The sequence below is a fragment of the Balaenoptera borealis genome (assembly GCF_965194805.1).
Source record: "Balaenoptera borealis genome assembly, chromosome: 1".
In the NCBI taxonomy this organism is placed as follows: Eukaryota; Metazoa; Chordata; class Mammalia; order Artiodactyla; family Balaenopteridae; genus Balaenoptera; species Balaenoptera borealis.
The window spans coordinates 174,185,028-174,211,396 of record NC_138860.1 but is presented as its reverse complement, the minus strand read 5'-3'; the positions used below and the strand labels follow the sequence as shown (position 1 = coordinate 174,211,396).

At 47.6% G+C, this 26,369-nt stretch overlaps 1 protein-coding gene across 3 annotated transcripts in view; it reads left to right on the top strand.

The window, feature by feature from the left end:
• MAN1C1 (mannosidase alpha class 1C member 1) overlaps nucleotides 1-26,369 on the top strand; it is a 131,840-nt gene that overhangs the window by 34,118 nt on the left and 71,353 nt on the right. For all 3 annotated transcript variants that reach the window (XM_082366690.1, XM_082366692.1, XM_082366693.1), the window contains exon 2: nucleotides 18,859-18,955. In XM_082366690.1, the coding sequence (XP_082222816.1) occupies nucleotides 18,859-18,955 (97 nt within the window). The remainder of the gene's footprint in view (nucleotides 1-18,858; nucleotides 18,956-26,369) is intronic.

Below are 26,369 nucleotides of genomic sequence, written 5' to 3'. Positions count from 1 at the left end.
GGGGCAGAGGCTGTGACTCAAGGCATTCACATAAGGAGATACTTATCTCATGATTAGAGTGCTGGTGGCCCAGACACCAGCCAGTGGTACTTGGAAAATCTGTCACTGTTAGACATGCCAACACATGTATGAACTGCTCAGTTGTGAGCAGACCTCATAAGCGAGGCTGGTGGATTTAATTATCACTTGTGAGAACTTAGTCAAGAAAGTGCTGGCCCGGTTAGAGTTATGGCCAGCGACACTGGCAGGTGGTTAATTACAGACTTCTCCAGTCCATGGAAGTGCAGGTCCATGTGTAGACAGGAGGAGAGTTGGTGACAAAGAAGCAAAGAAATGATCGTGTCTCCATTATTCTCATTTGTGTTGGGATCTGTTGTACTTGCAGTAATCTTTAATTATAAAAACTAATACTATGGGATGGTTATCAATGTTATCATTTTTTGTTATGTTGCCTGGTAATGTCCGTTTGTGCCCAAGACATGCATGTTTCTATAGTTACAGGGTAAAGAAGTGAAACCTTCCTTGCTCTTAGCCATTTTGTCATCACAATATTCTAAAAGGCTATTTTGAGAGATGATCGAGCCCAGTCTGTGGGGTGAAAAATGGAGCCATTGTGACAAGAGCCTGAGTCTTTGAAAAGACTTCATTTTAACTAGAGTAGTTCACGATGTAGCGTTCCCCCGTAGCAAGACAGAAAAACGCTCCTAAACAGCTAACTGCATTCTCCTCTCCTCTTTCAGGTAACAATCTGTCCCATTACAGGGCAATCTCTAGTGCAGGACCCATTTCGCATGTCCCTATGGGCTGCATGAGAAGCCAGAAGTTGTGAATCTTTAGGTTTTTGACAATTTCCATCCTAAGTAATGATCACTAATGGAGAAAATGGTGCATTAGGTATTGCAGGTAGAGTCTATTTGCACCTCCGTGAAGTCAGGTTATCTCCATCACCCTGCTGCTTTTGAAAATGCCCCAGGGCTTCCCTGGTGGCACAGTGGTTAAGAATCCACCTGCCAATGCAGGTGACATGGGTTCAAGCCCTGGTCCGGGAAGATCCCACATGCCACGGAGCACCTAAGCCCATGAGCCACAACTACTGAGCCTGCGCTCTAGAGCCCACAAGGCACAACTACTGAGGCCTGCACGCCTAGAGCCCGTGCTCCGCCACAAGAGAAGCCACCACAATGAGAAGCCTGCACACCGCAACAAAGAGTAGCCCCCGCTCGCCGCAACTAAAGAAAGCCAACGCAGCCATAAATAAATACATAAATAATTTATTTAAAAAAAAAGAAAATGCCCCATTAGTGGAAGAAATGGTGGCAGAATTATCATCAGAAGTACTCAAAATCATTCTATTTAAAGGTCACACTGGTAGAATTTTCAGATAACACTTGGCATTGCTTTTTTTTAAGTGGGAAAGCGGCTGCTCTGGGCATGGGGAGAGGACATCTTTTGGGTTTCAGATCTCTGGTTAAGGCTGTAACCCCACCAAAGTGGTGATCGCTTAAAGATAATTACCTTCCACATTGTTCATGCTAAACTCTTGAGATGGACTGATTGGCATATTTAAATCTCATCTCCCAGGCATTTGCTAATTATCATAGCCTAGTTGGAGAAAAACCTAATCAAATAGCTGTTTAGAGATGCTTTGCATTTTAAAATTGTTCTGGGTTTATCCTAGAGAGGAAATGTGCCTCTGATTTTCCACTGGTTCTTTCCCTGACCGGAAGAGGGTTTAAACTTTTAATGGCTTAAATAGCCACAGCTAATCACTCAGGAAACTTTGTGCGTTTACATTTTCTCTTTTGCGTCATTTCCATCCTTGACCCCCTTTCATCACCTTGAACGAAGCTTTCTCACTTGGTGACTTCTCATCCATGAGGGGGGGCCATTGAATTCCAGCTAATGAGGCTCATCTCTTTTATTCATTTTAAGTGGTACCAACCAGGCCTGGAGTCAGATCTGAGCGTGAATGGTTATCACATGTTTCTCAGGTCCATAAATGGAATACCAAGTCCATGGTGAAAGTAAGAAGAATTTCTTCCTCTTCTTGCTCAGAAAAAGAAAGACAAAAAGAGCATCTTCTTGGTCAGCAGGTTGAGTAGAAGCCACCCTCCTAAGAAAAGGCACCCAAGACTGGGTGTTATTTTCTTAACAGCAGCTGGAGAAGACCCTCACCCTGCCCCCACCCCAGCCAGCTGAACTGAGATCCTTTTATGCGATGTTTTTTTCCAGCCACTGTGCTCAAAATTGGGAAAACACGATGGTTTTCTCCTTTATACAGCATATACGGCTGTCGGTGACAGAAATCTCACCAAGGCCTTTCTTTTGTAGGCAGTGTCTAAAACGGCCTGTCTTTGAGATTTATGTCTTTCAAGACCCTGTGAGCCACTGTCACCCGTAGTTGTACCTCAAAAGCAAATAAAGGGAAGAGGAATTTTGTGAAGGTTTTCTCAAATCACTGTCACTGGCCGTCAGTCCGTTTGTCTCCCTTCTGTGAAAGGGTCTGTTTTGCGGGCTTGGCAGGAGCTGCCACCTTCCTGCAGCAGGTTTACAGGCCCCAGCAGGAAGCCAGATCTGGAGGCAGCTGAGAAAGAGAAAAGTCTGCTCTTTCTTATCAGAAGCCAGAGCGGCGGAGCTGGGGCAGGTGCATCCGGTTACTTGGGAGTGGGGAGTGGGGATTCGAGGAAGGTTCTGAGAGGTGGGAGCACCTCAGAATCAAGCCAGCCGAAGCCTTGTGTCAGCTTTGATTTTGATCATTCAAACAATTCAAAACTCTGTGAAACCTGAAGATCTGAGTTTTCTCTCTCTCTTTCCTAGTCTGTCCCATTAGCTCATCAAGATTAGAGCCTTTTGGTTTTCGTAGTTAATTATTCTTTGGTATTCTATTTCAGGGTTTTGAAATCAAATTGCTTGATGTTTTACCCTCTCCCGTGTGATTAGGTTATCTTTTATAATAAGACTGCAATAATCCTTTCAAGAACACAGCACTTTAGCTCAGCACTCTCAAGGAAGATGTCCTAAATGTCCCATGAAGTTGAGTCTTGTAGGAGTGAGAAAACACCACCGGTTCCCGTTATTATGAATCCAGAAGTGCCACTGCACATCATCCATCATCACAGACCTAGAAAAATGAAAAGAAAACCTATGTTGAGCTGTCTGATTAATGCAAACTGAAGGAGTGCTTATGGGGTGGCAGCTCTTTGGCTTCGTAGGATGAATGAGCTCCAGGACCTCTGAGTCTTTTATATGGTGTTTGTAAGGCTGAGCAGGTCAGTTTACTGCTTTGAAATTCTTTCTCCTGTTGTGAACGGGTAACCTTATCAGTGGGTTGTACAAGGCTTTCTAGCCAAAAAAAGAAAATATGTACTTTGGAATCTCCGCTGATGGGGCCCCAGGGGGAATAAAGAGAAAAGTCAAATGCATGTCTCAGGCTACACGTGGGAAACAGGAGGAGTTTTTTTTCAGATACTCATTAAGGTCTCAGCTCAGTTATCAACTTGGAGGCCTTCCTTGGCCACCTCCACCCACTCAGTCATCCTCTCCCCTCTTGCTTGATTTTTCTTCAAAGTGCTTATCACTATTCAAAATTACCCTGCTTATTTCTTATTGTCCGTCTCCCCACAGTATACGAGCCATGAAGGCAGGAACCTTGCCTGTCTTGTTTACTGCTGCATGTACCAGAACATGGGGTAGATGCTCAACACACTTTTTTAAAATGGATGTCAGGTGAGGGGAAGTTGAGAAAAGAACAGGAAGAGGCAAAGGTTGGAATCAGACCTAGGTTTGAATCCAAATCCTTCACTTATTGGCTGTGTGCCCTTGGAATAATTATTGAACCTTTCTGAGTCTCAGTTTTGTTATCTATAAAATGGGCTACTTCCCAGAGGAGCAATGGAGGATTAAATGAGATAAAGTAACGGTAACATCTGGCACAGGGGCTGGTACATGGAGGTGCTCAATAAATACTAGCTCATTCTCCAAGCCTTAATGGAAACAATTGTACAGGGCAAGAAACAGGGCCCTTCACTGCCCATGCGTGTCCAGAGGTTTTCAGGCCTCCTTCTTGGGTCCAGGAATGGTACCTCTGAGGAAAGTAGTACTAATTCTTTTTCGGCTCCAAGGAGAATATAGACAGTTTCACGTGGTTCTACACGCGTGAGTTAAAGATGGGGTCCCAAGGATTCTGTACCCAGAGCTGGCTCTTCAAGAGATGGCAACACTGCCTAGAAGACAAGACTCCGGCCCTCCTGAAGCCTTTTGTTCTCATCCTCAGCTGAGGGCCTCCATGAGAACCCCAAGGGCCTTGAGACAGGTCACCTAAGCCCCTTGCTGTCACAGATGCCACTAACAACCTTTAGAAAGTGTTAATCAAGGCTGATCTTCCAGATTTCCAATGGTGTTACCTCTCTAGGCAACCTGGCAACAGAGATTACTTCTCTCCATGCCCCAGTTAATGTCTCCCTGCCACTCACTTTGGTATTTTCCTTGTTTTCACGTAAACCTGTTTTTTTTCCTTTCTTTTTAAAAAATTCTCAACATTTAGGCGAAAGAACTGGTTCTGCCTCTTTTGCGTTTCCAGAGACCCCAGGCTCTGCTGGGGCAGCTTTAAAGCAGGTCATCCCTCCCTTCTAGCGTGCTGAGCCTTCGGGAACTGGAAATTTGGACAGTTCTTGTTTTCAAAAAGAAGCAGGCCTCAGGATGGGCCGCATGGCAGTTGGCAGCAGCCAGCCCTCATTTTGATTCTGTGTGCCACGTGCCGTCCAGAGGTGCTGGGTTGATGTTTTGTTCATTCATTCAGTGGACAGTGGAGCAGCCTGGTGAGATGGAAGGGACACAGCCTTTGGAATCAGTCAGACCCCAGCTTCAAACACTGGCTCTGCCACTTGCCAGCTGCCTGGCCCCAAATGTTGGGAAAAGGAGACACTCATCTTACCTCGGAGGGTTGTAGCGTGGGAAACAGTGTGCTGTCATGGTTAAGCATTCAGGCCCCCAAGTTGTCCTCTTGCATCCATTGCCTGGCTCTGCCACTATTTGTTCTGCATCCTTGGAAAAGTTACTTAACCCTCCAGGACTCACCTGCTTCATGCTGTAAAATAGGGATAACAACGGTAACCCATCCTAACAGGGTTGTGGTGCAGGATGAAGTGCTTCTGAAAGGCTTAGCCCCAGTGCTCAGCACATGCTAGGTGTGCAGTACGTGTCCACTACTGGATAATAGAGGTAACGCATATAGCCATTCTTATTACTAATGTGCTATGTTGACGTCCTTTGTTGGGCCAGCCTCATGCTAGGGGTTGGGGATGCATTGGGTCACAGAGCTCAAGGGCAGGGGAAGAGACATGAAGGAAATTATTATCCTGCAGAAGTCTTAAGTACTGTCATTGATGGATGGCAAGGGGCTGTGGAACAGTGAATTCCAGAATGCTGGTACCTCTGCTCCCGAGTATCAGAATTCCTTATGTAGAAAAAGGGCTGTGGTGGTGTGAAAGTGCATTGGAAATTCGGTGGGTTTTGTTCATTCAGTTTTTCACTGGGAAGTGCTAAGGCCCTGAAGTAGTATATTAGTTTCCTATTGCTGTAGTCACAAATCACACAAACTTAGTGACTTGAAACAACACAGATTTATTCTTTTACAGTTCTGGAGATCAGAAGTCTAAAACGAGTCTTCCTGGGCTAAAATCAAGATGTTAGCTAGGCTGCCTTCCTTTCTGGAGGCTCTAGGGGAAAATCCATTCCCTTGCCTTTTCCAGCTTCTGGAGTCCCCCTGGATTCCTTAGTTTATGGCCCCTTCCTCCATCTTCAAAGCCAACAATGGCCAGTGGAGTCGTTTTCACATCTCACCACTTTGACTTTCCTGCCTCTTCCCTCTCTCACTTCTAAGGACCCTTGTGATTACATTGGGCCCACCTGGATAATCCAGGCTAATCTCCCCACCTCAAGATCAGCTGATTAGTAATCTTAATTCCATCTGAAACCGTAATTCCATTTTACCATACATACAAGTTCCAGGGATTAGGACATGGGCACCTTTGAGGGCCGTTATTCTGCCGACCCTAGGTGGGGAGGTGCCGTGTGAGTTTGAGGTATTGTCCAGAGGCCCCTGTGGCTGAAGTGTGGAGAGTGGGAAGGGGCCTGGGAAGAGGTCAGAGGCAGGCCTTTCAGGCATGGTGCCTTGGGGAGTTCTTGGACGCTCTTACACAGAGGAATGACATTTGATGGCTTGCATTTTTAAAGGGCTTAGTCTGTTGGTTGTATAGAGAAAGGATGTGGCGGGGGGTGTCTGAGAGAGGAAGCGGGGAGCCCATACTGAGGTCCAGGGACAGTGTTGGACTGGGAGGGGGATGGGAAAGGGGTGAATCAGAGGTGTTGTCGACAGGATTGCTGGAGAGTGAACGTGAGGTATGGAGTAGAAGGAGACTCCAGAGGGCTCTGAGGTTTCAGGTGGATGGTGCTGATGTTTCTGGACATGGGAAGATGATGTGGATCCCAGGGCCACAGACCACAAGTGCTAATACTTACGACAGAGTTTTCTGTGTGCCGGGAGCTGTGCCGAATGCCTTGCATTGTAATTACAAACAGCCCTCCGTATCCATGTGTTCTGCATCCATGGATTCAACCAACCGAAATTCAATCTGAGGTTGGTGAATCCGCAGATGCAGAACCCAAGGATAAGGAGGACCAACTGTACCACGCCATTTTACATAAGGGACTTGAGCATCCATGGATTTTGATATCTGTGGGGGGTCCTGGATACCAAGGGATGACTGCAATCCTTGCAGCCCCATTGGAGGCAGGCATGGTAATTGCTCCATTCTATGAGAAGCATAGAGTATTCTGACAAGAGCGTAGACTGCCTGGGTTCGAATCCTGGCTCTGCCACTTGCTTGCTGTGACACTTGGGCATGTGCCTCAGTTTCCTCATATGAGAATGGGAGCAATGATAGACTAATCTTATAAAATTAGTGTGACGATTAAAGAGTTAACATATATGTAAAACACTGATGACTCATGGAAAACACTGGTTAAGCATAATATAACAGTATCCTTATCTTTAAACAAATGAGATAAGGCACAGGGAGGTTAAGTATCTTGTCTAAGGACACACAGCTGCGGAAAGCTGGGATCCAAAGCCAGGCGCTTGACTACCATGGCTTACCTCCTCCTTGAGAGGACCTCTCAGAGCTGTGGTGAAAACTGCACGTGCTAATACATATAAAAGCCCTCTTCATGGTGTTTGGCACATGCTATATATTCCATAAGTGTATGTATGTGGAAGTGCAGTTTCTTTTTCTGTAAAATGGGGGTGATGATGACACCCACCCTGCCTCACTCACAGGACCATAAGGCTCAAATCAGGAAGGCAAAGCACTTTGGAAATAGTAGAGCTACCTACACATAGGCCATTTTTATACTCAGGTTCTTCAAAATGGCCTTGTTGAACCATTTCCCCTTGGAATTTCACTCACAGATGTGCTGAGGTCTTTCATACTGTCATCCATCTTTGTCCACAACTCCCCATCTCCCTGCCTCCACCCCGATGCCCAGGCTTTGACAGAAGAGAGTGGGGAGGACCCTTCACTTTGCAGTCAGGGAACCAATCTCAATGCAGTGGCAGAGCTCGATTTGCTTGTGACCTTCTCCATCAGCTCCCTTTGTTCATCTGCAGACTCTGTACCAAGATCATAAAGGTGTCCCATGGGAATGTGTCTCACCCGTTCTTGCTATCCCTGTGGCCTCACAGTTGGAGCTGTTCCCTTATTGGGCCTTCTAAAACCCTTGTTGAGGCAAAGCCACCAGGCAGTAGGTGTTTCTGTCCCAGGCATCCCCCTTTCCCCTTGGTTCTCACAACACTAGCAGCCCCGGGGAGCTCCCCCTCTGTCGTCACCATCCTTAGATATTTATTCAACGTACTTTTATGGAGGACCTGTGTGTGCTGGGCAATCTGTTAGGTGCTGGGGAGCAATAGTGAGCAAATGGAGCCTGTGTTCTGGTGTGTGTGGGAGGAATAGATACTAATTAACCAATCACGCAATGAATGTAAAATTCTGACTTTAATAATCCTCTATAATAGGAAGATTCAACACAGTCCAGGAGGTCAGGCTCTTCTAGGACGTGGAAACTAAGCTGAGATCTGAAAGATGAGTGGAATTTACCAGGAAAAAAGTAGAGCGAGGAGTGGTCCAAGGAGAGGGACTATCGTGTGCAAAGGCCCTGTGGTAGGAGGAGGCATGGCTCTTTGAGGAACTGAGAAAGAAAGCTAGTACGGCTGGGCAGAGACGGGGAGGATAAGCTGAGGCTGGAGGCATGAATGGGTGGACTCTACAAGGCTTGATGGGCTTTACTGAGTTTGATCTTTATATCTGATGGAACTGTTTAAGTGTGTGTTGGGGGTGGGGTAGAGATATGAATAAATTTGTCCTTCGAATAATCACCATGGCCGCAGTGTGGAGAACCATGTAGGAGGCCAGAGAGGACTCCTCTCGGCCAGTTAGGAGGCTGCTGCGGGAGTCCCATGAAGAGATGGGAGTGGTATGGATTAGAGTGGTGGTGCAGAGAGAAATGGATGAAGAGATACTTAGTAGATAAATTAATAGTGTAGCAGTCATCATATGGCTGCTTTTTACTGAGCACATATTATGTTCCAGCTGCTGTGCTAAGCAAGTGTTATCTTATTTACTCTCAGGGTTATTATAAGGATTAAATATTCCTGTCCTTTTACAGATGAGGAAACTGAGACTCAGAGAGGTTAAGGCACTCACTCAAGGCTGCACAGCCAGTAGGTAGCAGAGCCCTAGAGCAGCTTCTCAAACTTTAATGTGCATTTGGATAACTTGAGGATCTTGTTAAAATGCTGGCTTTGACTCAGCAGGTCTGGGGTGGGGCCCGGGATGCTGCATTCCTAACATGCTCCCTGGGTATGCCCAGCTGCTGGTCCCTGGACCACACTGAATAACAAGGGTCTGTCTGCCTCCAGGTCCCACACTCTCAGCCATGGTGCCTTAGAACAGCTACAGGTGGGGTGAGATTTCTGAGACTGCTCAAATCTGAATCCCATCCTGGGCAGGATGTGGGCGTGCTCTCTGGACCTCAGATAGGTCAGAAGTCATATCACATTTTCACTTCCTACATTTGTCCTTCAGTAGCTCAAGCAAACCCAGAAGTGAGAGGGTTAGAGGTAGCACCTCCCTGTCTACTCCCCACCCACCCCTCCACCCCTCAGCACAACCAAACCCCATCCTGCATCCGCTTCTGAACTATAGGCCAGGGGTTATGTGCGTTCACAGATGTCTCATCAGCAGTTGTCAATCAGATCATTTTGTGATAGAAGGGGGTGGACTGAGAAATCTAATGTGGATGGTTTTAGGCACCAAGCTGTCAGCTGTTTCCCTGGGCTGTGCTGAAAGTGAAGGAGAAAAAAATCACCCGAACATTCTAATCTCTTCATCTGTGTGGTCATTAGATCCTGGGATCATTAGAGACCAAGCCATTTCCCACTCAGCCCCTGCAGATGGGCCAGGTGTCACTGCTGGGAGACACCAGTAAGGCTACAAGTCACTGTGTGAGCACTTGTCTTTAATGACTGGGAAAATCCATTTCCCTTCCTGGCAGCTTTGAGATGTTGCAACTGTGCTTCTGGGTCATTGCCAGACCTGATCCTGTCTGTGTGCGTGTTTTATTTTTAAAAGGGGAGAATGTCTCACTGCTTCAGTGATCGCTCCTTTCTCCCTAGCTGCCGCCAAAGAACTTTCCAATGCAAACTTTCTATTCAGTTTCCCACTCTCAAGGCGGTCCGCCAGTATTCCTATTTCTTCCTCTCCCCAAACACATCATTTCTTGGCTCCATCATTCTGGGGCCCCTCAGGCTGGGGTGGGTGTCTTTGGGCAATGCAGTGGATTCTAGTCACTTTTCTGCAGGAGAGGATTCTAGAGCTCTGAGACAGGTAGAAAGAACATCTTAAACAAAATAGTAATGTTTGCCTCAAATTAGTAAATATTTTTCATTTTAAGAGTTCATGTCATTGCAATTTGTTCAGGTGGACAAGAACAGCTTTTGTTTGAGAAAGAACTGAAGAGGTGTCTTAGGATTCTGCTCTGATTGCTCTGCCTCTCACTGAAGCTTTGTTTCCTGCCTCTGCAGAGCTCGGTGAAGGGAAGGCTTTGTGATCTATTGTTAGGTGTTCTTTGAATCTATAAAGCGTAGACTGCTGGAAGGGAGGGGCTTCCAGACCATCCAGAGCTCCTGTCTCTAGCAGGGACACGCATGCATGCACACACACACGTGCACACACACAAAAATGACAACTGCCTGGTGTGTACTTCTAGAACCCAGTGCGGGCAGAGGTGTTTAGTTCTCGTGTCTCTTGATTCTTACAGCCACGTTCTTGATTTCTCTTTCTGTAGCTCAGGCTGCCCCTACCCCCATCAGCTGCTTCACTTCTCTTGCTGGTTGGCCCCCTCTCTGACTCCTGGCTGGAAAGGCCTTCTCTTCTATCAAAACCCGCTCCCTCCCATCCACCTCAAGGCCAACCACCTACACAACCCCTTTAGGCTTTAGGAGTAGCACTATAACATTTCTTCCTTATGTTTTTCATTTTAACAATCTTTCATTTTCACCTTACAAACATTTCTAGATATTCATTATAGAAAATCCAGAAAATATAGGTCAATAAGAAGAAAAAAATAACCACTAAATCTCTCACTGTCTGACATAACCACTGTCAGCATTTTTGTGCATTTCCTTCCAGTATTTTTTTTTTTCCTTTAAAACACTCATACATAGTCCAGTGATCTTCACACCATGTAACTTGGTATTCTGCTTTTCCAACTAATATTATATAATGAACATCTTTGTGTGTCTCTCCCTATATAGTGATATTTAGTTTATATCACTAAACATTTGGAAACACAATTTTTAATACCCGTTTCATACTTTACATCTCATACTTTAGCCCTTGCATGATTATTTTTAATTGGGAACAATACCTATCCTGTCAAGCCCACTGAACTGCCTGATCAAATGAGAGAAAGTGTGCAGAGAGCTGCACAAATATGCGCAATGATCATTCATGATGTTAGTTTTATCTTCCCAAGTGAACTACTTTATGTGTTGTCATGAAATTGTTATATACTTTCCTATTCAAGTTTTGCACAGCAGTGGGCAAAACTAGCTGTCTGGGTTTAATCTTTAAAAGGGAACGTACTTATTAATAACTTTTAATTTTTTTCCTAGCAATTTCTTAGAGGCTCTGGCCTAAGGAACTTACCTGAAATATAGAAAAGGGAGTGTGCACAAAGATGTCCATTATGACATTATTTACAATAGCCCCAAAATAGAAATCACTGACATGTACAATTATTTGGGAGGAAGGTTAAGTAAATGATGCTGAACCTACTTGCGGAGCTATTATATAGCTATCTAAAATGATGTTTACAAAGCCTTTGTAATAACATGGAAGATGTTTATGTCATCATCACTGGAAGAAGCAAAGATAAATGAAAAAGAGTGGAAAGAAAGACACCAAAGTGGCAACAGTGGTTATAATATTTAAATGGTAGATGATTATTTTCTTTCTCTCTGTTTTTCTGCAATGAGCTTGTATACCTTGGATGCATTAAAAGATAGGTAGGTAGGTAGATGGATGGATAGATAGATAGACAGATCAACCTTATTTTTTAAACTATCGGAAAGGATGTAAGCAGAAGAGGCAAGTACGGGGCACAGAACTGAGTTCAAGTGAAAGTAGTGACCCAGAGGTGGGAGAAAAGGGCATGGGGGGCTGAGCCCAGACTGGGCTGGAACTTCTGGAAAACGCTTAGAGCCACAAAAGGTGCCTTTTAGTTTATTTTTGGAACAGGAAGAACAGAGTGAGGATGGGCACCTCATTTGAACATGGTAATATAATTATAAAAGGAGAAACCAAAATTGCTAGTTCCTCATTTGCTCCATCTTCTGACCAGTGTGGGTGGGACAGGCTTGGTGAGGGGAATGTGAAAGCCCAATAGGGCTTTTGAGGAACCAAGGGGTAAGAGGAGCCACAAGGAGACTGGCAACAAGCACATTCTATCATAATTTATACAAGTGGGGGAAAACAGAATTCTGTCATGTATAAATCTGGGTGAAAATGACATCAACATCCTGCAACGTTCCCTACTATTTTTTAAAATAGAATTCAGACTTTTAGAAAAGTTGCAAAAAATACTACAAAGATTCACATTTACCCTTCACCCAGATTCCTCAAATGTTAGTGTTTTACCCTGTTTGCTTTGTGTACACTCTCTCTCTCTTTCTGCACACACACACACACACACACACACACACACACACACACACACACACACACACACACAGAGGTTTCTGAACTATTTGGGAGTAAGTTGCAAGCATAATGCCTCCTACCCCTAAATACTTCATTGTGTATTTCCAAAAGGTTGGTTCTACTTTTCTATATAACCATAGTAAAACCAGAAAATTAACATTGACACAATACTATCTGATCCCTATACCCCATTCACATTTTGTCAATTATCTTGACGATTGTCCTTTATAGTAATAATAATAATAGTAGTTGTTATTATTTCTGCTCCAGGATCGCATCCAAGATCATGTATTACATTTAGTTCATGTCTCTTTAGTCTCCTTCAGGCTGGAACAGTTCCTCTGTCTTTCCTTTTCTTTCACGACCTTGATGTTTTTGAAAAGTAAAGGTCATTTATGTTGTAGGTTGTCTCTCAATTTGGGTTTGTCTGATCTTTCCTCATGATTCGGTTCAGGTTTGCATTTTGGGCAGGATTACCACTGAAATGACGTGTGTTCTTCTTAGTGTGTCATATCAAATGGCATGTGATATCTATTTGTCCCCATTAATAGTTTTTAAAAATATAAATTAATAACAGCTTTACTGAGTTATAATTCACATATGATAAAATTCACCATTTTAAAGTGTAAATTCCAGTGGATTTTAGTATATTCCCAGAGTTGTACAGTCATTATCACAATCAATTTAGAACATTTTCATCATCCCAAAAGGCCCCATACCCATTAGCCATCATTCTCCGTGTCTTTTTCCCTCACCCCTGGTGACTACTAATCTACTTTCTGTCTATAGGTGTGCCTATTCTGGACATTTCATATACATGGAATCATATGCTGTGTGGCCTTTTGTGTCTGGCTTCTTTCACTGAGCGCAGTGTTTTCAAGGTTCATCCGCATTGGAGCATGTCTCAGCACTGCATTCCTTTCTATGGCCAAATAATATTCCATTGTATCTATTTACACATTTTGTTGGTTCATTCATCAGTCAATGGACATTTGAGTTGCTTCCACTTTTGGGCTATTACAAATAGTGCTGCTATGCACATTTGTGTACAACTTTCTGCATGGACATATGTTTTTAATTTTCTAGGGTATATGTCAAGGTCCCCAATACCACCGCTAGGTTCAGTGATTCACCAGGAGGGCACATAGTCCTACTCCTGGCTGATTTACTACAGTGAAAGGACACAAAGCAAAATCATCAAAGGGGAGCTGTGCATACAGAGAAGCCCTGGGGAAACCAGACCCAGCATGCAAGAGTCCTCTCTGGGTGGAGTCACCCAGAACACACTTCGTTCATTCAGCACTGAGTTGTGATGACACGTGTGAGACGCCATCCACCAGGAAGTTCATTAGAGACTCAGTGCCCAAGGTTTTTACTGGGGGCTGGTCTTGTAAGTACCCTCGGCCTAACATGTACCAAAATTCCAGACTCCCAGAAGGAAGGCAGGTGTTCAGCATACACCACATTGTTTGTACAGTCTCGGTGCAGTAAACCACCCTTACCCATCAGACAGTGGTGAGAACACTCACTAAATCCAAGTTCCCAGGCGCCAGCCAAGGGCCAAATTTGCAAGCAGAGCCTTTCTAGGGAGAGAAGTCTCAGGCCTACTGTGTTAACTCTGTTCTGCACAAGTCTACACCCAGGAGTGGAATTGCTGGGTCACATCATAACTCCATATTTAACTTTTTATGCCAAACTGTTTTCCAAAGCAACTGCACCATTTTCATTTCCACCGGCAGTTGATGAGGGTTTCCACTTCTCCACAGCCTGGCCCACACTTGTTATCGTCCATCGTGTTTATTGTAGCCATCCTAGTGTGGCTGATAGGTTTTTACGTTAGTGATTTGCAGGCATTTAGAACCAAAAATGAGGATCCATAGGAGCCAAAATGCGTTCTCTAAGAACAAGTCATACCAGTCTAACCCCTGATTTTTCTTAAAAGAAAAAAAAAGCCATCTGTTTTCTCTGTACTAACTGTACTGGGGCAGAGTGCGTTTGTATTTCAGTCCTGTCCTTCATAATATCTTCGTATACAAAAATGGAGACACAGGGCTTGGACTGATTATCTGGAAGATTCCTCATTTGTTGACAGATGACACTCAAAGAGCAGTGCTGGAGCCAGGTGAGGGGCCCTGCTGCTGTTTCCCCAACTCTGTCCTCAGCCCAGCTATTTAATGTTTCTCTCCAAAACTTGGGGGAGACACAGATGGCGGTCCCATGAAAGCAGGCAGAATACCCAAAACATGCAGACACACACACAATGAATGATAAGATCTGGTTCCAGAAAGATCCTGACAGCACGGAATGAGTATGGAGAGTCCAGCGAGATGCAATTGTTAGGGACAAATGGCAAGTCCACACCCACAGGGTCTGGTCCAGATGTAACCAGAGAGAGTTTGCACTTCGGTTTCTGCTCGTTACCAAAAGCCAACGATAACAAATGGGTGACAAAGTCTGGGCACCCTGGAAAAACGTTGTGATGGGTATCTGCAGTTTCAGGGGATTTAGAGCTCTGCCATCAGGCGATCTGTTGAAGGAGCCGGGCTGTTCAGCCGGCCAACAGGCAGCCTAAGGTGACTTGAGAGTTGGCTCCCCCTGGGTGAAGATCTGTGGTGGGAGCATATGAGCTGTCTTCCCCATGGCCCGTAGGGAAAAGCAGATTTGGATTGATTAAGAAAGAACTTTGTGGGCTTCCCTGGTGGCGCAGTGGTTGAGAGTCTGCCTGCCAATGCAGGGGACACGGGTTCGAGCCCTGGTCTGGGAGGATCCCACATGCCGCAGAGCAACTAGGCCCGTGAGCCACAATCACTGAGCCTGCGCGTCTGGAGCTTGTGCTCCGCAACAAGAGAGGCCGCGACAGTGAAAGGCCCGCGCACCGCGATGAAGAGTGGCCCCCGCTCGCCGCAACTAGAGAAAGCCCTCGCACAGAAACGAAGACCCAACGCAGCCATAAATAAATAAAATAAATAAAGATACATGAAATTGCTAAAATTTAAAAAAAAAGATGAAAAAAATTAAAAAAATAAGAAAGAACTTTGTGAAACTCTGCAATTGAAGAGCTGCCTGGTAAAGAGGTAAGCACCCCGTCACTGGGGGTGTTCAAAGAGAGATTACTTAGTCTTCTTAAGGAACTTGCATGGGGCAGGAGGTGGCCTGGGTAATCTTTGAAGCCTTAGAACTGCCTAAACATGAAACCAGGGACTGTCCATCTCTAAAGCCAAGTCCAGGGGTTGCCCAAGGCACATATCACCAGTTCCAGAGTGAGATTAGCCTTTCTGTAGGTCATCCTCTTTTTGTGCCCCTCACAATCCTACTTGTCCATCAGAACACTTGGGTGCCCGTGAAACTCCCCTTGAGACACACGCTTGCCTTCTTCTGAGCACCTCTGTTACTCAGAAGCGCCCCCTCCCCGGTCCCCCTGACCCATTACCTATTTTACCTGTGACGTGTGTGGTCCACACGTCGTCTCCCAGCCATATGTTAAGCTCCAGAGCCAATTTTCTTGTTTGTTCTTACTTTCATTGAGCACATATTTAATGAGCACCTATTATGTGTCAGTCCCTTGGTGAGTTGCCAGGCACGCAGCAGTGACTAGGGGATGGGGGCACTGACCAAATGGTTGCGAGTATAAAAGCTTAACTGCAGGCTGCTGTGGGACCTGACATCAGGAATGTGGGGAGGTCGTGGGGGCCTGGCTGAGGAGGAGGACTCCCTGCAAAAGTGCCCTTTCAGCTGAGAGTTGAAGGAAGATAAGCAGTTGGCAGGAAAGTGGAGGGGGAGGGGTCCAGGGGAGCAGTCCCACCATGGCTGCAGCCCAAACTGCGGCCAAGCACAGGCTAGGACACCTGGTAGATTGGGGCGCATTAGGAAGAGAAGTAAGGACCACCTGGCTGGGGACTTTCCCCGTCATCCCTGCTTATCCAGCGCCTGGGCTTGCGACCCGAGGTGGGAGACACAAGGATTAGCGTTCGAGGGTCTGTGTGTCCTTGTGCACGTGTGTGTGTGAGAGCAGCTCTGATTGCCTCCTGAATCCTGTCCCAAGTGACACAGGGATTATTTGTGCCTTCCTTCCCCTCCGTTGATGTGGATGACTGTGAGAACGGGCCACGTTCCAACATCCCCACGTCCCTGCAGTGACAGCTCCTTTGAGAACATGTAGATACCTATGGTTCTCTTAATTACTCCTGCACACCCACTTCTCTCTCTCTCTCTCAAGCAGGTGGGCTTTGGGGGTAGGGTGCAGTCCTCCCCCTCCAGACCTCTGCTCCTGCTTTCCTGCTGCCATTTCTGTTTTAACAGCCTCCTGCTGCTCCCCTACCCATCCCCCACCCCTCCCTCCCCTCACACTGACTTAATCGAGGGGGCCCCCCCCAGAATAAGAGAGACTGAGGGAGGAGGCCAGTCTCCCTTAAGCGCTCATACCCAGCAATTACTTTCCCTTATTGCCAATTCAAGATAAGTAGAAAATAACCGAGGAATGGAACCAGGGCTCAAAGCCTGTGCCGAGTTCTTGGCATGCAGTACCGTGACATTTGCATGTGTGTCTCCTGGGAAGCCACACATCAGGCCAAGCATGGGGGTGGGGTCTGCTGGCCTGGGAGTTGAAAGAGCTGTATTCCAGCCCTGCTGGCTGTGCCACACTGACCACCTTCCATCTCTGAGCCTCAGTTTCATCATCTATGAAGTGGAGAGATGGTACTAGATTATTCTGCCATTTCACGGAGAGCCCAGGCCACAGACCTGTCAGGTCTGCCCTCCTGGTCTGTGTGTTTCGGCCCCAGTGGTGAGCATGGCAATGGGTACTGTCCAGGTGTGCCTGGAAGAGATGGCTGCTAGACCTTGGCACCAGGAGTGGCAGGGCATGGAGAACGCAGGTGGCGATGTCCAGAAAGACAGTGCTGAGGCAGGAAGGTGGGCTGGGAGATGGAAGGAGAAAAGCAGAAGGGTGCCAGACAGTGTCTGGAAGTGAGCTGAGAAATAGAAATAAACACATATAGTAGACTGCTGGTTCTCAGATGTGGCCCATGGACCACGTGGGAATGTGTTAGAAAGACAGACTCTCAGGCCCCACCCCAGACCTGCTGGATCACAAACTCAAGGATGGGGCCCAACAGCCTGTTTTAACAAGCTCTCCAGGTGATTCTGATGCACGCCAAAGTCTGAGAACTAATAAGGTGGATGAAAGGAGGGGTGGATGGATGAGGCTTGGAGAACCAGATGGGTATTTTAAAGGCTGAGCAGGAAAGAGGACTCGTGTTTGTCGATCACTTGCTGTGTGAAGTCGAAAACGGCATTTCCAGCTACTTGCTTTCATTTAAACCTTTCAGGATTGTGGCAAAGCAGCCCTTGTTATTCCCATCTCAAAGATGAGGCAGCTGAGGCTTGGAGACATTTAGTTGCTTGCCGAAGTCAAAGAGACAGTGGCAGAGGTAGGATTAGAACCCGGGCCTCCCGGCCCCGAAGCCTGAGTTCTTTCCACGACACCAGGCTGCCTCCCACCTGCCTGTCCTTCAGCTGTGCCTCTGCTGCCTGGGCTGGCTCCCTTCTCAGCCCCATGGTCACCGCAGAGGCCTGCTCTGCTGTCCTTCTTCTGCAGCCTGCCATCAAAGGCAAAAGGGAGATCCTGGGGAGGGGCGGGGGAGCAGGGCTGGGGACAGATTGTCGCCTTGCGTTCCTCCAGCCTCCAGTGCTAAGTGCAGTTAGGGGACAAAGGTGCTTGTGTGCTTGTGATGCTGCCAAGGGGCTAACATAGTTGCCTTAGTGTAGTAAGAACTCATGCATGCACTGGGTGACAAAGCTGACAGATACTCATTGCCAAGCCCTGTGCAGGGTGCTTTGGGGGAACTGAGGCCAAGAAAATGTAGTTTCTAGCTTCAAAGAGTTTGTGGTCCAGAACCAGTAAAACAAAAACTAACAGTGACCAGCTGGGGTGCTAGGAGGCCTGGGAAAGCCAGCATGGGTCAAGCCAAGGGCAGGAGGAGTTCAAAGAGACTCAAGCAGTGACTTTAGGGGACAGACCTAAGGCTTCGGAGCCAGAGGGCATGGGTTCAATTCCCAGCATGCTCACTCACTGACCGGGTAATCCTGGGCGAGTTACCTCATGTCTCGACCTGTCTCCTTATCTACAAAATGGAGTTAACAACCCCTAGCTCAAGGGAAGGTTCTATTAGATTCTAACAGGCATCCCTCGGTGAGTTTTGTTTCCTTCCCTTCAGAGGGTCACTTTAGGTCCGGGAAGGCTTCATGGAAGAGGTGGCTTTTCACTTTGGCACTGACGGATGGCTAGAATGTATTTAGTGCCTTTTGTGCCTTCTCTGAGGAATCTATGGGTAGACGCAAGACGCGTGGGGTTGTCTGAGGAGAAGAGCCTTCCAGGCATAACTGTGAATAAAACAGTGGTGAGAGGAAGTCGTCTTTCTCAATGTGGAAGATTGTTTTTATAATGTGGTTTCAAATCCTGTTGCAAAGGGCGAGGCCAGGTGGCCAGCCTGCGCTGTTGGGAATCTCCATGCTCAGGGTCTGTTTCTGCTCTTTCTTACAGATGATGCAGTTCGCCTGGCAGAGCTACAAGCGCTATGCGATGGGGAAAAACGAGCTCCGGCCCCTCACAAGAGACGGCTACGAGGGCAACATGTTCGGTGAGCTGACGTCGGAAGACCCCCTGCCCCTGGGGGCCAAGCAGCATTTCATTTTTGACTTTTTGCCTCCTGAGCTATGTCCCTGTTTCTCCAGAGCTGGGGGCTCCCAAGTCTGACTTCCTCCAGGGTTGTCTAGGCTTGTGAGCCTTCTAGGTTTGGGGGAAACCCACATGCTTCTCCCTCACCTCACACACTTCTTTATATGCACCTGTTGTTAATTTTCAGAGCAAACAAACTTGGAAATGTGAGTGGGGGCAGTGAGTGACGGACACTAGTTGCCATGGAGTAGGTGGGCAGATCTGAAGGACACAGAGGATTGGGTTTAAATCCGCTCCTCCAAGTGGCTGTAAAATGATCTTGCGTGTTTTCCTAGAGAAACCAAACATGTATCTGATAAGCTGGGCACACGCGCTGCCTTTAGGGTCTTGGGTGTGTGTCTCTCGCCGGGTGGCTTGGTGAACAAACAGTCACATGTTAGGGAGCAGCGTGGGTGCTGCTGTGTGTTGGCAGCTTGAGTTTGACCTGCAGCCACACTTGCCAACATCTCTGTCCTTTGCAGCCGTGAGATCCTCCTCACCCAGAGCCTCGAAAGCCCTTCTCACCTGGAGAGACTGCAAAGTGCCTCACTGTGGGCACAGCTTTAGATTTCAAATGTAATTCCCGGACAAATCACCAGCGCCCCTCTCTGCAGGCCTTTCACGTGAAAAGATGCTGGAGGCACCTGGCTTTCTTCTTCCCTGCGAGACAGGAGCTATCTGGGGAGCTGGAAACAGAAATTCATCACCTGTATTCCCCACCCCTTAGAGACACAGGCTCCTGACATCAAGAACCAAAGAGCTAAGTCAGATGAAAATCCCCAGAAAAATTTCAAAAGCAGGTTTACAAGGCCCCCCATGCGTATGGCAGAGTATTTGTGTTACAGGAAAAGGGACACAGGACCTACCTTCCTCCATGTCACCAGGCAGCATCCCAACCCTTCTGGCTGTTCGGACAGTTCACTCCCCTTGGGTAGGGGGGTGTGATTTGGGGTAGCTGCTGCTGCTGCGTTTTCCCCCTGATTATCATAGGCATGTAGGGGGAAAGAGAAAGTATCAAAAAGTGTAAAGCAGGCCAAAAATAACTCGTTCTACCATGTAGATGCAGCCTCTGTGGACATCTTGTCTTATTTCCTTTCAGTCTTTTCTTCAGTACGCTTCCCCCACCCATATACAATATTATGTTCTTCCTTTTCTTTTTTTTTTTAACTGAATGTTACATCATATGTTTCCATAGCTCGTGTAAATTTTTTCATAAAGAATATTTTTAATGGTTGCAGTTATTGCATGGATGTGCCATAATTCATTTAACCATCCCACTAATGTTGGACAAAGGTCCTTTCCAACTTTTCGCTATTAAAAATAACACGGCAGTTATCATCTTTGTGCATAAAACGTTGTCTTAGGATAGGTTCTGAGAGAGGACTCCTGAGTCGTGGGGAGGAAGACAGGTGTTTCCTTAACCTCAAATATGAAATGTGTAGATTCTAGTTTCAGAGGCTCGCTGCCTGACCTGTCCAGATCATAGACCTTCCCCAACACCCACATCAGCCCTGGGGAAAGATGGCTGGTGTGGCTCTCATCAAAGTTGTTGGAGCTTTGGCTACTAGTATAAATGAGGGACATAATCCTCTCCTCTCTACACAGTGTGCAAATATCCAGGGAATTGGTGGAGGTTGGGGGGAGGCTGTTGATCTCTGAAACTGCAGGGCATGGGCTTAGCTATGGCTGCGACCATCCACGGGGATAGAGGGAGCACCACGGGGAGCACTGCTGGGAGGAACTGGGCTAAACCAAGTCCCATTTTCTGAAATTCCTCAGGGCCTGTGATTTAAATCTCAACCCTTTGGCCCCTTTCCCATCACTGAGCCTCAGGAAGAGTGGGCAGCTTGGAATGATGCAAAGAAACCTGGACCTTGAACCAGAAGACCTGGGAGCAAGTCCTCACTCTGCCCTGAACTATCTGTGTGGCCAAGTCACTTGACCTCTCTGGGCCCCTGTTCGTTCATCTTGCACACTCAGGTTGCTATGAGAGCGTGCAGGAACGTGCAAAGGACCAAGTATATATGAGTGATATAGGATTTCCACAGTAATAAGTGTGGTTGGCAGTTGCCCAGGTGAGCCCATGGAGGGTTCTGAGGTCCCCTGTCTCCCAAGAGTGGCCTTGGCTAAGGCCCTGGGTACCTGATCATCCTGTGCCTGCAGCAGTCCTGGCAGTGAGACAGGGCCTTCCTTCTGCAGCCAGCCACTGAGCTGCAGTGGGAGGCTGGCTCCTGGGAAAAGAGGACATGTAGGGCCCCAGGCACTGGGCAGGGAGAAGCTAGTCTTGATTTTCTTACACTTTCATTCAGCAGCTGCTTGTTTACTGCCATGCCCGGTGCTGACTGCTGGGGATGCAGGGATAAATGACAGTGAAAACTCCACCAGCTCTGCAGAGAGGTACACTGGCAACCCTTCCTCGGAGCCTCTCTGGGGTCTGTCTAGGTGCTCTCAGAATGAGGGGCACGTAGAAGGCATCATGATCAATGATGTGACCAGTCCTTCACTGGCTTGTGGTTCTAGGTCCCTGGAGCCCAACAAGTTCAAAATGACTTCACTACTTCCTGGTTGAGTGACCTTGAGTGTTCTCTGAGCCTGAGTTTTCTGTAAAGTGGAACTAATGAAAACATCACACCCCCAGCCCAAGGCCTGCCTGACACACAGAACCATCTTAATAGCTGGTAGTTATGCTTATTGTTGCCACAGATGGGTCTGATGATACAGAGGCTTATGGGAACACCCCCAGAGGAGGAGAGTTTAGGGGCATTCGAGGAACCTGGAGGAGGTTCTAGTTTGGGTTGGACCCCATGAGGGGCTTGGAAGCCAGACTATTCTGGATGATAGGAGATGAACTGGCCTGAATGAAGCTGCTTCGCATGCCACTGGCTTCTTTTGCTGCACTCGTACAGGCTTGTGGGTGGCCTCGTGCCTGGGCTCTGGCAGCCGCCGTCATCAGTCACCTCGCTGTAGGCTGGGCCCCGCAGGGCATGGTCAGATGGCAGCTGTCCCCACCCTGCCCTGCCTGGCTGAGTGGGTCCCTGAGCAGCCTCCTGCATCCTGGTGCATATCAGTCTGCCACGGGCTCTTGCAGGCTCCTCGCTGGGCCTGCGGGGCCAAGAGAGCTGCATACGGGGTAGAGTAACGAGCTCACACTGCTGCCTGGCTTTGCAGGATTTACACGGGCTGCAGCAAAGACATCGGCTGCAGAGCCTGGTCTCCCCGTGTGGCAGTTCACCAAATTGAATTTACCCTCCCCACCACCCGTGCGCCCCTCCCTGAATCTGTTCTCACTTTGAAAGTAAGACCTCTGGGTGAGGCACCTCTCAAGCCAGTTTTTGTGTCCTGAGCAATTTAAAGTGTCTTCCTATTTACCGCAATCTGGCTCAGCAGGTCCTGCCAGAAAATGCCCCCAAGACCCTAGCAGCTGCCAGCAAAGTGGACACGGCCTGTTCCTCACGGGCACAGGGCCGGCACTCGATGGTGATTCTCTCATCACTGTGAAGTCACAGAGGTGAGCCTGCCACTTGAAGAACACATTCGAGGAGGGGAGTGTAGAGGAGCCAGCCATAAAGCAGCAGCTGGTGATGTCGTAAAGCACAGTGGCTCAGTACGCAGAGGCCCAGCTTCCTTACCTGTAAAAGGGGCTGCTCCTAGGACCTGGGGGAAGCCAGCTGAAGAGCATGGACTCTGAGGCCAGATGGCTTGGATTTGCATGCTGCTCTGCCGGTGTGACGTTAGGCAAGTTTCTTAACCTTTCTGGGCCTCAGTTTCCAGCCTTAAATTGGGGACAACAGTAATACCTACTCACAGGATTGTTTCGAGAACTAAGTGAGTTAATATGTGAGAAGTGCTTATATTCATGCCTGGCACATAGGAAGCATTCTTCAAGTTCAGCTGCTATGAGGATGACATAAGGCCCTTAGGACAGTGTGTGCTTCTCCCATTTTGACTGGGCTATGACCGAGTCTCCTGGACCCAGGGACCCACGTGAGGACTCCAGGGCTTTCCCAGCCCTGATCCCTCCTGCCCTATTCCCCTCAGCCCTCAAGCGCCCGTGGCAGAGATCATGGATGGGCAGCCCACTGGTAGTCAGTGTACCTCTCACCCTTTCATTTAAGCAGCTTACAATGGAATTTTTAAGAGGGAAGAGTCAGGGGAAAGTTAAGATTCAAGGCTGTGGAATAAATCGGCCTCCTGACAGCAGAAGGGTTTCCAGGAGAATAGTGGGACCTCATACTCAATGCCAGCTGCCAGCCTTAAAGCACTTAATGAGCATTAATCCTCCCAAGAACTCAGAGCGATCATAAGAACTCCATTCTCCCTTGGCAGTGGGGGAAATCGGTACTGGGCACAGAGTCTTGAGAGGTCCCCAGCAGAGAGGCCCTTTGGTGGCAAGTCCGACTCCCTCATCTTAGAGTTGGGGAAACCAAGCTCAGAGAGGGGAAGGGACTTGACCGGGGTGACACAGCATGTTAATTGCAGGTCTGGAATTTGAATCCTGGTGGCCTAGTCCCAGCCCAGTGCTCTTTGCACCACCCACTCTGAGATTAGCCAAATTGTCCAAGGCCAGATTGTCAAAGCACAGGCCTCTAGTCCTGGCCAGATCACCATCAGGAACTAGACATACTCAGAACTCTAGCAAGAGCAAATTCTCTTTCAGGAGGTGTATGATTTGGGAGCCAAGAGCCCACCTGCTTCGTGTACATGCATCATACCAGGCACCGTAGCTGTATTCTCTCGTGTCCTCCTCACAGCCCTGCTAAGGTATAAATTACCCCCTTATCCCCATTTCACAGATGAGGAGACTGAGACTTGGCAAGGTTTAGGACTTGCTTAGTCACACAGTTATCAAGCAGAGACTTAATCACAGGTCTGCTGGACTCCAAAGCCCAGTCCACAAACCACCATGCTGCCCTGTCCTCCAGTGACCACATGCGTGGCTGTAGAGAAGGGAGCAGGGGCGGAGGGATGGTCTCAGGGTTGGTGGTATTGCATCTTCTACTCCAGTGCCCTCACAGAAACCCAGAAAGACATGTATTTCAGATCAGGGTCTGCGGCCACCCATCTGAAGGCATCATGATTTATTGGACACCAGCTGACTATTCAGGGCCTGGGAAAAAGATTCAGATTTGCCTCTTTTCTCCCACCATAGGAAAATATTTAATCTCTGCCATTAACCTAAAAGCAGCTACTTACAAGACATGCCATTGGCTGTCAGCATAATGAGCTGAGAAGAGCATGGATTTGAGAATCAGACCAGCCTGAGTCTGAATCCCGGCTCTGCCACTTACTAGTCATGTGACCTTGGGCGAGTTTCTTAAACTCTCTGCACCTCAGTTTCTCCATCTGTACAATGAGAACAGTGGTGAGGAGTAGATAAAGTTCATGTTTGTAAAACCTGCCCATATGCTTAAGTATACTTGCCCATATGCACTCATTAACTATAAGCTGCCGCTTTTATTATTATATCAGTTATAAAATAATTGTATCCCGAGACAAAAAAAAACCAGTGTGTGGCACACAGTAGGCTCTGGATAAATATTGTCAGATGAATGAATTGCCCCCTGCAGTCTCTGCCTGCCCTGTTTTCCCTTAAGCCCTTCCTCCTGGTCCTGCTGTGCTTGGTTCCTCTCATCCTCTGCAGCTGCTTTGACCTCCTCCATCACAAAGTGCATTAGGAATCAGCAAACTGACCCTGAAAGCGCAGCAGTCCTGCTTAGTCAGCGGCTCTGATCTTGGGCATCTTCTCTGTGGAGGATAGAGGTGCTTGTGTAGCCAGAAGCGACGTCCCTCTGCTCCATGCCGGCCCAGGGTGACCGTGAGAGCCCCAAATTGGATTCTGCCTCTGCCTGGCGAATCCCTGATAGAACTGCCCAACCAAATCCCCGTTTCAAGGAATGATTATGGCCTTGGGTGAGTTAAGAGGGAAAATGAACACAGCACGATTTTCAGATCACAGGCTGGGAATGTTCGGCCTTGGAAGAGAAAAAAATAACCTTTGCCTTGTAAACGGAGCAAATATGATGTTGAAGAGGGAATAAATCCAGGCCCCAAGATGTCATTTTTACAATTGCGTTTTGGCATGTGACTTAGTGCCTTCTGCAAAACGTTCACAGTCTCCTACACAGACACACACACACCAGTCTTCCCGGGTCTTTATGTGGGCGGAGAGCTGCACTGCAGTGTGGCTGCCGGGAGAACTGCACACTTTGCAGATAGACAGTTTGTGAAAACCACCTGCTTCCCCGTTTCCACAGGTCTCCATGCTGTTTCCACGGTTCTCTGTGTTTGTTTCTGGGTGGCAGCGGTTTTGACTTTGGAGTTGTGCCTGGGTTCAAATCCCTGGCGTTTACCAGCTGAATTAAATTGGGCAAGTCACAGAGTTCTCTGAACCCCAGTTTACTCACCTGTAAAAGGAGGCAGACGGGGCTAGGTAGCCCCAGTACAGTGCCTGGCACCCAGTAAGTCCTCAGAAAACATTAGGTTTTTCTTCCCCGAGTGCAGATACACCCTTCCCAGTCCCTTTCCTATCTCCTCTCTTATCAGGTAACAGGGCACTTGGACTTATCTGGCTGAAAATACTATATCTGCTCTTATAAGTTTTGATTTTCGGAGGTTTTTCTTTTTTTTTTTTTTTTTTCTTTTCTGAAAAACAAAAACAAAACACCAAATATCCATAGTTCTTAGAAAATCGATGTCAGGCTGTGTCGTTCCCTGATTTTGGCAGGCCGTGGTACACATCCCTGACCCAGGCTCTGAGTTTGATTTGAGAAAGAGCTGTCATCAGCCTCCTCGGAGGTGGCGATGTTGCAATTCCTTGGGTAGAATGGGCCAGGCTTAAGGGCAAGGAGCAGACCTTCCCGGCAGTCACATGTCTTGAGAGCCGGGGCTGCTCCATCTGGAGGCCAGAGGCTGTCAAAGCACAGGGGAAATGGATTAGAAGCACCAGTCACTGGCAAATGGCCTTTAGCACAAGGAGGGAAATAGCATAAAAATATTGACCCCACACATGTGAAGGACAGACAGGACTGGCAGTTGCTGGTCAGATGCTGCAGCTCCGTGGGGGCCTCCCTGTGGCCTTGAATGACACATCCACGGCTCCTCAGCCACCTTCTAAAGACCAGGATGTCCCTCGGGTCACACTGGGTGACTAGCAAAGCAGAGCGCTCACCTCTAAATTAGCCTGCTGGACTTTCACGCTCTCAGGCTGCTGACCATTCAGGGTGCGCGGCTCTGCACCCTCCTGCCGAAAAGATGTGTTTTTTTTCCCAAGCAGTTTCTAACTAAGATGCATCTTAGCTGTTTTCTTTTTCTTTTTGTTTAAAAGGCTTCCCACCAGC